This window comes from Camellia sinensis, chromosome 6 (genome assembly GCF_055761805.1).
Source record: "Camellia sinensis isolate YWXY chromosome 6, ASM5576180v1, whole genome shotgun sequence".
Taxonomy (NCBI): Eukaryota; Viridiplantae; Streptophyta; class Magnoliopsida; order Ericales; family Theaceae; genus Camellia; species Camellia sinensis.
Genome location: NC_138966.1, coordinates 102,566,717 through 102,576,592, shown reverse-complemented (window position 1 = coordinate 102,576,592; position 9,876 = coordinate 102,566,717). Strand labels below are relative to the sequence as shown.

The 9,876-nt window shown below is 35.9% G+C and overlaps 1 protein-coding gene across 1 annotated transcript; it reads right to left on the bottom strand.

Annotated features, from left to right (window-relative positions):
- Positions 1-4,589: 4,589 nt before the first annotated feature.
- On the bottom strand, positions 4,590-9,636 carry LOC114307111 (2-(3-amino-3-carboxypropyl)histidine synthase subunit 2-like). Its single transcript, XM_082876286.1, has 7 exons — positions 9,120-9,636; positions 8,461-8,530; positions 8,228-8,295; positions 7,267-7,382; positions 7,074-7,180; positions 6,077-6,216; positions 4,590-4,846 (listed from the first exon to the last, which is right to left on the bottom strand). Exons 1-7 carry the CDS (start codon positions 9,493-9,495, stop codon positions 4,590-4,592), a joined length of 1,134 nt encoding a protein of 377 aa, XP_082732412.1. The 5' UTR covers positions 9,496-9,636.
- Between the last annotated feature and the right edge of the window lie 240 nt (positions 9,637-9,876).

Here is a 9,876-nt window from a genome sequence, read left to right as displayed (position 1 = left end):
TGGAATAGGCTTAATCAAAAAGCCGTTGGTGTTATCCGTCAATGGATTGATGATAGTGTGTTTCATCACGTTGCTACTGAAACTTCAGCACATGATTTATGAAAAAAATTAGAAGGCCTTAATGAGAGGGAATCAGCTACAAATAAAGCTTTTATGTTTCGTAAGTTGGTTAATTTAAAATATAAAGAGGGCAGCCCTATTCCGGAACATCTAAATGAAATAAAGAGTATTGTTAACCAACTTGCTTCTATGAAAATTGTTTTTGATGATGAGTTGCAGGCTTTGATGCTACTTAGTTCTTTGTCCGAAAGTTGGGAGACTTTGGTTGTGACCGTTAGTTATTCAGCGCCCAATGGAGTTGTCACAATGGACCAAGTCACTAGTAGCCTGTTGAATGAAGAAACTAGAAGAAAATCAGCAGGTTCCTCTCATTCAGAAGCATTTGTTGTGAAAGGCCGAAACAAAACAAGGGGGAGGAGTAAGACTCCTCATGGTCATGATCAAAGCCATGACAAATCAAGAGATGGTTCTTTTTCAAAGAAAGAAATTGAGTGCTATTATTGCCATGAGAAATGGCACATGAACCGAGAATGCCGAAAGCTCAAGAACAAGGAGAAAAGACGTGACAAAAGTGTGGATAAGAAGCAAGAAGACACAACAGCAGTTACTACCAATGGTGATCTTATGGTCGTTTGTGAAGATGATTGTATCAATTTTGTGGGCCAAAAGAGCAATTGGGTGATTGATTCCCGTGCTTCTTTTCATGTGACTTCTCGAGTTGATTTTTTCACTACCTACACCAAAGGAGATTATGGTTCTGTTCGAATGGGTAATGAAGGTTTGTCCACGATTATTGGCATGGGTGATGTTTGCTTGGAAACAAATTTGGGCTGCAAGTTATTGCTTAAAGATGTGAGGCATGTTCCCGACTTTCGCCTCAATTTGATCTCTACTGGGAAGCTACATGATGAAGGCTTCAACAACAAATTTGGTGATGGAATATGGAAGCTCACAAAGGGTTCTTTGGTGGTGGCTAAGTGCAAGAAGACTCATACACTTTATTCGATGCAAGAAAAAGTTTGTAAAGGTATTGTCAATGTACATGAAGATGATATTTCTACCGAATTGTGGCACAAGCGGCTTGGCCATATGAGTGAAAAAGGGCTACAAGTTTTGTTCAAGAAAGAGCTTCTACCCGGTTTGAAAGGTACACATCTTGAAACTTGTGTTCATTGTTTGGCGGGTAAACAACATAGAGTTTCTTTTAAGAAGAATGTTATTTCTAGAAAAGAAAATGTTTTGGAGTTGATTCATTCGGATGTTTGTGGTCCTTTGAAAGTTAGAACACATAGTGGTGCACTTTATTTTGTTACTTTCATTGATGATTATTCAAGAAAAGTTTGGGCCTTTTTACTGAAAACTAAAGATCAAGTTCTAGAAGTATTTAAGCATTTTCAGGCCATGGTTGAAAGAGAAATAGGGTAGAAATTGAAGTGCATCCGATCAGACAAATGGTGGTGAATACATTGGGCCATTTGATGAGTATTGTCGCAACCAAGGTGTTCGGCACCAAAAGACAGTTAAGAAGACTCCTCAACAAAATGGCGTTGCCGAGAGGATGAACTGCACCACTATGGAAAGAACAAGGTGTTTGCTTTCACAAGTTAAATTGCCAAGATCCTTTTGGGGTGAGCCAATGAGGACAGCGGTTGACATGATCAATTTGTCTTCTTCCTATCCGTTGAATGGTGATGTTCCAGAAAGAGTTTGGACCGGCAAAGATGTGTCTTATGAGCACTTGAGAGTGTTTGGTTGCCGAGTTTTTGTTCACATTCCAAAGGATGAGAGGTCCAAGCTTGATAGTAAGTCAAGACAATGTATTTTTCTTGGCTATGGTGGTGATGAATTCAGGTATAGATTGTGGGATCTGGTCGACAAGAAATTCATTTGAAGCCGTGATGTTGTGTTTCTTGAAGACCAAACAATTGAAGACTTTTGCAAAGGTGATCAACCGGAGCCAAAAACTAGTGATCTCATCGACATGGATCCATCTCCCTCATCTTCAGTTGATGATGAAAATGGGGGAGATGTACAGCCACCTATTGAAGATGTGGAGGATGATGCTAATCCTAATGAAATTGAGCCAGAAATTGAGGAAGAGCATCCAACTCAAGAACCGCCACCACAACTTGAGTTGAGGAAATCTACAAGGGACCGACAACCTTTGAGAAAGTATCCTCCCAATGAGTTTGCGTTGATTTCTGATTAAGGGGAGCCCGAAAGCTATCAAGAAGCAATTGAGCATGCAAAGAAAGGTGATTGGAAAAAGGCCATGGAAGAGGAGATGAATTCCTTACTTGAAAATCACACTTATGATTTAGTGAAGTTGCCTAAGGGGAGAAAAATTTTGAAAAATAAGTGGGTTTTCAAATTGAAGAATGATAGGAAGAATCTAAGGTACAAAGCACGTCTTGTTATGAAAGGCTTTGGGCAAAAGAAAGGTATTGACTTTGATGAGATTTTCTCGCCGGTTGTGAAGTTGTCTTCCATTCGGGTTGTACTTGGCATGGCTGCAAGTATGAACCTTGAAGTTGAGCAACTTGATGTGAAGACCGCATTTCTTCATGGTGACCTTGAAGAAGAAATTTACATGGAGCAACCGGAAGGTTTTGTGGAAAAAGGAAAAGAGAAATTTGTGTGCAAATTGAAGAAAAGTTTGTATGGTCTCAAGCAAGCTCCGCGGCAATGGTATAAAAAATTTGACTATTTCATGATGAATAATGATTTTTGTAAAACCACTTCGGATCATTGTGTGTTTGTGAAAAATTTTCTGAATGGCAAATTTATTATTCTTTTGCTTTATGTTGATGACATGTTAATTGTGGGTCAAGATTCTACCATGATTAACAAGCTGAAGTTAGAGTTGAGTAAATCTTTTGCTATGAAAGATTTGGGACTGGCAAAGCAAATACTTGGTATGAAAATTATTCGTGATCACAAAGAGGAGCTGATTTGGTTGTCTCAAGAAAGCTACATTGAGAAAGTTCTTGAGAGGTTCAACATGGATAAAGCAAAGCCGGTTGGTTGTCCACTTGCGGGTCACTTCAAGCTTAGTTCGAATCAATGTCCTACAAGTGAGAAAAACAAGGAAGAGATGCAGAAAATTCCTTATGCTTCAGTAGTTGGTTCTTTGATGTACGCCATGGTTTGTACAAGGCCGGATATTGCTCACGCCGTTAGTGTAGTGAGTCGGTTTCTCTCTAATCCGGGTAAAGAACATTGGGCAACAGTAAAATGGATTTTAAGATATCTTTGAGGGACTTCGAAGGTGTGCTTGTGTTTTGGGGATGGCAAGCCGATGCTTGATGGGTTCACAAATTCTGACATGACCAGTGATGTTGATACTAGAAAATCTACTTCAGGGTATTTGATGACTTTTGCAGGGGGAGCTGTGGCATGACAATCTAAATTACAAAAATGTGTTGCTCTCTCAACTACCGAAGCTGAATTTATTGCCATTACAGAAGCTTGCAAAGAAGAGTTATGGTTGAAGAAATTTTTGTAAGAGTTGGGTTTGAAACAAGAAAAATATGTGTTTTATTGTGATAGTCAAAGTGCTATTCACTTGAGTAAAATTCTACTTTTCATTCGAGATCGAAACACATTGATGTGAGATACCATTGGATTCGTGATGTGTTAGATTCGAAATTGTTACAACTCGAAAAGGTTCACACGGATGATAATATTTCGGATATGTTGACTAAGACTTTGTTGAGGGACAAACAATTGAAGTGTCGAACTTTGGCAGGTATGGTTGATCTTTCCACCTAAGTCGGTGGGAGGAGAATTGTTGGGTATACCTCCTTAGTGGAGTTTGGAACCCAATTGGTTTTGGTTAAAGAATTCTAATTTGGTTTGGGTATAATATATTTTATATATATTATATCTAATTTTGAGAGACCTAATTCAGTTTGGTAACAATTAGGGTTTGATTACAAAACCTAAGATTCAATAATATATATATATATATATATATATATTGTTTTAGTCCTTGGAAAATCAGAGAGCGTAATGGCAGCGAATTGGTTTTATGGAAGACAGTGCTTTGGGTGTAACCTTTTTTCTATGAGAGAATGGTTGCTGTGTGGATTCGATTTCCAAGGGTTTGTTTTTGAACCATAGAATCTTTGATTCGATGCTAGTTTGATTCAGATTTTGGGCCTTCTACAACTCTGGTTCTGAAGATTTTGGTTCATCTATTTGGTGAGGTCTTTCCTCTTGTTTATTTGTGATTATTTAGAATTTACCTAAGGGTGGTTTTGTGAGACCATTCGTGTCTCGTTTGTAATTGTTTGGAAACTATTTGGTCGATAGTGGAATCGGATTTCGATCCCGTAGACGTACCTTACATTGGGAGAACCACGTAAAATTCTCGTGTTGCTTTTGATTTAATTTTTCCGCATTAGTTTCTATTCCCATTGAATGATTTACTTGTGGGCATATATTTTCCCTAATGTATCTCTCTCTCTCTCTCACTCACACACACGCGCGCGCGCGCGCACACACACACACAGTTTTAACTGGTAGAGTCATGACAAGCTCTCTTGCTTGCTTTTCTCATCCTCATACCCTGAAGCATTCTCGATTCTACCAATTGAAAAGGGCTCCAGCAAGGAACTGTGGCTTTGAATGTCAAGACCGTGATAAGATCGAGATGCAAGATACTCTGCCCCAGATTTAGTTGTTCCCTTGATTATAGGTTTAGGGTCCTTGCTGCTCACCTGAAGAGCCTTCTCCGTTGCTTTCACTAAGGCAAGAGTTCCATCTTCATTTTCCTTACTGATCTCTAATAAGCCACACATTCAAATATTCAAAATATTAGAAACATTAATTACATTTACCATGTTCCTAAACACCAAAAAGGTAAATTTGGGTTATGTATGATTTTATCTGTCTTACCTACAGAAAAACAGGAAATAAATAAATAAATAAGAGAGAAAGTTTTCCGTCAAGCAAATTAATAGAAACAGAAAACAAGTAGAAAAATAAATAATCACCATGTAAAGATTTTCCCCCTGCCTTTTGGAGAGTGTTTTCTATTCTAAAAACTAGAGTGGCCAAATCAATAAGGCATGGACAATAAATATAAATAATTTTATTGTAAACAACATTTATCATCGGATGATCCTTATTAATTTGGGAAAGGGATATAATAAAGGGAACAAACAGCTAAATAATTTGAAGTATGAAATGGGTTTCTGTGCAGGTTCTTTCTTCACAACCCTGAAGAACAAAATTGCCATATTGGCGAAAATAGGTAAATCAATATCCTCTTGTTGGAAAATCATAAAAATACAATATTAACTTTAACGACCAAAATCAATTGCCCTTGCATATTTGCAAGGTTACGGTAAAAGATACATCAATCTCCTCTTGTTGGAAAACTTGACCTCGAAGTTCAAAGTTGCGGTTAACAAAAGTAAAATACACAGTTCATTATAATCCATTATAAAATACAAAGCCCATGTGTTCACAGAACACTATTTTTTATTTGAAAGCATCTTTGCAAATAAAAATTGAGCAAAAAATCTGAAACAATGTATTCACACTAGAAGTAAATTCTCATTCTTAGACCTACTATGGTGCCAAAAAATGACCTATCCTCTACAAATACTCTTGAAAATAAGAAGGAAAGAAAAGAAATCTAAAAGAGAATGAGAATCAATATTCAAAAACAAAATGAAAAATAGAATAATTCCAAGAGGGAGGAGACATTCTAGTCCCCTGCTTATTTAGCTTAGCTAATTCAGATGCATCTGACGCCAACTTAAACTATTTTGCATGAGATAATTTCAAACTATGTCATCTTTTGGTACAATTTAGAAGAAATTTTGTCTTTTTATTCAAAAACATTATAAAATAACTAATAAGAAGTTTAACCAATCTTTTAATTGTTTCTCACTCTTTTGCCAAGTCTGAATAGATCATGCATGACTCTACCATTGCTTTTCTTAATTATTTCCAAACAACTCATTACTACTACAGACAATGTTGCCAAAAGAGCAAACAAAGTTACCTTCCCGTTCAAAATCTTCTACATATCCACCTTGAAGGAATGAAAATCGTGCTTCTTCCAATTGGTCTCTTGATTCCATTGGAAATGAAGTCATCAAATTCTGAAATTCCATCACATAAGCTCCTGTCCTTTGACTTCCGCTGGGGAATCAACCTTTCTTTCTCCAAAAGAGTTTATATGATACACTATTTCTTTTTTATTTGGAAAAAGGTCCTTTTTGAATATTTAGTTATATATCCAAGTGCTATTGGACTTTGCACCAAAACATATTGCTACACATCAATTTCTCCACATTCAAGTTGCAAAATGTGGATTGAGATCCTCTACATTACAGCATCTAATAGTTTTATAATAATAATAATAATAATAATAATAATAATAATAATTTGTAATGACTTTTTCTTAATTTGAAATAATGATAACTTGATAAGACTATTTTAGAACCACTGGATGATGTTAAAGAGATCCTCCATCACAACTACATAATGGAGAAGATTTGGATCTGCAAAATGCAAACTTGTACGGGACAATGGGACTCCCTTCAAGTATATAAAAAAGTAGGCAGAAACAAATTAACTACATAGATATTTTCTCTGATAAGTCATTTCATAGATTTGTGGAACAAAGAAGTATCTAGATAAAGATTTCTCACAAATTTGAGGCATCCAATCAGATTAAATTTGTGAAACATGATAGGTGAATAGAACTAAAATATCAAAATAAACATATTATAGATGATGCGAGTTTCAGCTTTGCAAGATGCTTATAGAAGAAAAAAAAAAAAAAATCAAATACATATCAGAACATGTGGTGGAATACTAGCAATGCCTGGAAGCAAATTCTTTTTGCACACGTGCCTATTGCAGAAAGGCCATCAGGCCAAACTGATTACAACAAAATGATAATAGATGGTTTGAAAGACTGAACGGGTAAAGATGGAGTTAAGAACCATTAACTAATAATTTGACTAGTAAATAGGGGAATTTTCTGGCAATACCTGCTGAAAGCTATCATGGCTTCAAAAGGGGTAATAACAGGAGATAAGAACTCTTTGCTATCCAAAAGAGCAGTTTGTGCACAAGAAACATAAACGAAGACATCGCACTGCAGAAAGAAGAAAGTTATAACATTTTGTATTATAATCTCTAGCAAAAATAGAAAATCATCTGCTTGCATACATCAAAGTTTACCTCGGGAAAGTTGGCAAGTTTAGCAGGGTTTGGTTTTCCCATAACAAGAGTATAGACTTTCTTTCCAGCTTTGGTGATCAACTCCTTCATCTGATTAATCATGTGCAAGTAACCAGCTGCATCAAGAGTTTCAAATAAAATGTCAATCTTCAAGAAAGTAAGATGATTCATGCTCAGAGAGAAAAATAAATTACATAAAAGAGAAAATTCAATTTATCTCATGAAAAGAGATACACGATCATAAAATTATCTGAATGTACGCAACTGAAAAGGAAAAATTAACAGGTCTTATCAATTTGTCTGAGGTTGATTTTTTCAAATAATCAGTGAACAGAAAATAATTGCGAAAAAATGCCAATAAAGGTTAGTTTGTGAGGAATTATGGACTTCATAAGAACAAATTCCATTCTGAATACTACGTAGCTCAAATTTTGTGGCTCAAAAGTGGCTCAAATGGCCAAAACGACGTCGTTTTGAGTACAGAACAACATAAAAATGGCCAAAACGACGTCGTTTTGGCCATTTGAGCCACTTTTGAGCCACAAAATTTGAGCTACGAGATATTTTCTAAATATATATCCTAATTGACAGGTCATGAGTGCTGTATTCAATAGGAAACAAGACCAACATGGCAGCTGTAAAATCACTTCTAAAATGCAACAGCAGTAACAATGCAATTCATTCAGGTTTACTTCATTTAGCCTCAGGCATGGTGTAGAGGAGAAAAACTAAATTAGTGATCAGAATTATTATTTCCAAAGCATTGTAAATATCCTTTTTGCTTTTACTCGTTACTTTTAGCAACGAATGCATGCAATAAAGACAAAAAAATTTATTTGGAGCGTGGTTAGCGAGCCACAAGTATGAATGCAAAACATGAAGCTTTGAAGCTTAGCAAAAAGATGAAACTGATATCAATGCATAGAACAGTAAAGTACAACAGAAGTATCTTAGAAGATACCTACACCAAGAGTTCCTACCAATATCCCAATAATGTTAGCATCCTTTGCCTTCTCAACCAGGTAATATCTGAATAAGCATTATGCACAAAGTAAAAGATTTGATAAGACAACAAAATAGTATGAGAAAATTCAACAAAGGCAATGCTATAGGCAACCATATCATGTAATATGCCATAAAAAGAGGTTTAACTTCAAAGGGAAGAAATGGAAAAGAATATGTTAAAAATAATACCTACACTTCAGAATCCTTCTCTGGTGAGATACATCAGTCACTAAGCGATTTTCTGCTGCATCATATCTGACTGAGACCAGTGCCAACAAAATTAGATAGAGGACGAGTTAAATAGACAAGACATCATGCTCATATGCTCTGGAAATTAATTTCAAGGGTAGAAAAAATCAATCACAATATTTCAACGGCCAATGACTAAAATAGATAGGGAATCAACCTTTCTTTCTCCAAAACTAGTAACAATAACAGACTATAAAAGAAAGGGGCAGGGGTAATAACGACGCAGCTTGAATGCATAGATTTTTTTCCAAATAAAAAAGAAATAGTGAATCATATCAGGGACTGGAAAAAAAGGGTAGAAAAGTTAGCAGCATGAATGTGTAAGCAAATCAAATTTTAAAAGACAGACAGGCCCAAAGGATATGCAGACACTCAAGAACTCAGTAGTAACTATCTCCATCCCATTTTAAGTGGCACGGTTGACCATCCACACAGTTTAAGGAAAGCATATTTAAGCAATAGATTTATAAAAATGCCATTTGCCTCATTTTAATACATTTTTTTGGAATTGAGATTGTATTTACATAAAAAAATTTAAAAAGAGTAGCATGGGAAAGCTTTTTTTCATGGGAGAGCTTTGGAATAAAGTTAAAACACACAGGATCCGGTATCTATTTCACATCCATTGAATGTCAGAACAACATTTGCGAAGGCTGCATTGTCAGCACCAACCCAACAAAGCAAACAGTCCTCTATTCTACGTCCCTCAGGTAAACTCCAAGACAAGCCGCCAATGCTATGTAGTGTACCAATTGTGTTGCCAGAACCTTGATCAGTAGCAAGACTAGCATCCAACCCCAGGTGCCAACTGGAAGTTTTGACATTTTCAGATGGATCCATAACTGAACACATAACATCAGCACAATATAATTCTAATTTGGATGTTGACCCATGTGGTCTTGATGATTCAATTGTAAATGCTTCTTTAATATCCTGTATTGCATGTGCATATTCCAGTCCAAAAAGGACCTGCATTTCAGGGAAAATAATTGAACAAAGAAAGTAAGACAGTTAGCCACTGAAACAGATTATTTTTTCTTTTTGTGCTTGACTGCAGCAGAAATTTGAAGTTGGATATTTATTTTTATTTTTTTCATATATAAAAAATTTAAAGTTGGGTTTTTAGCAGGCTACATTATACAAGTATAACAACCAACATGTCAGCAGTGACAAGAAAAGAATGCTTCCTTTAGTGCAGGTTTCTATGTAAAGCCTGAAGGAGAAAGCAACTTATGAAAAAAAAAAAATTTGTCAATGAATATAAACAAATTTGTAATCAACCGCAACTATGTAACGCGGCACATCTGAGTTATATCCAACTATGCCACATCTGAGCTATGAACAAAGCAGCAGTAA

Bases quoted from the DNA above. Each gene is read 5' to 3' on its own strand.
- LOC114307111 (XM_082876286.1), bottom strand. From the start codon at position 9,495: ATGCAGGTCCTTTTTGGACTGGAATATGCACATGCAATACAGGATATT. The intron at 8,296-8,460 runs GTATTATTTTTA...ATGCTTATTCAG, and splicing joins AGAAGGATTCTGAAGTGTAG to ATATTACCTGGTTGAGAAGG. The intron at 7,383-8,227 runs GTATCTTCTAAG...CTCTTGATGCAG, and splicing joins GGTAGGAACTCTTGGTGTAG to CTGGTTACTTGCACATGATT.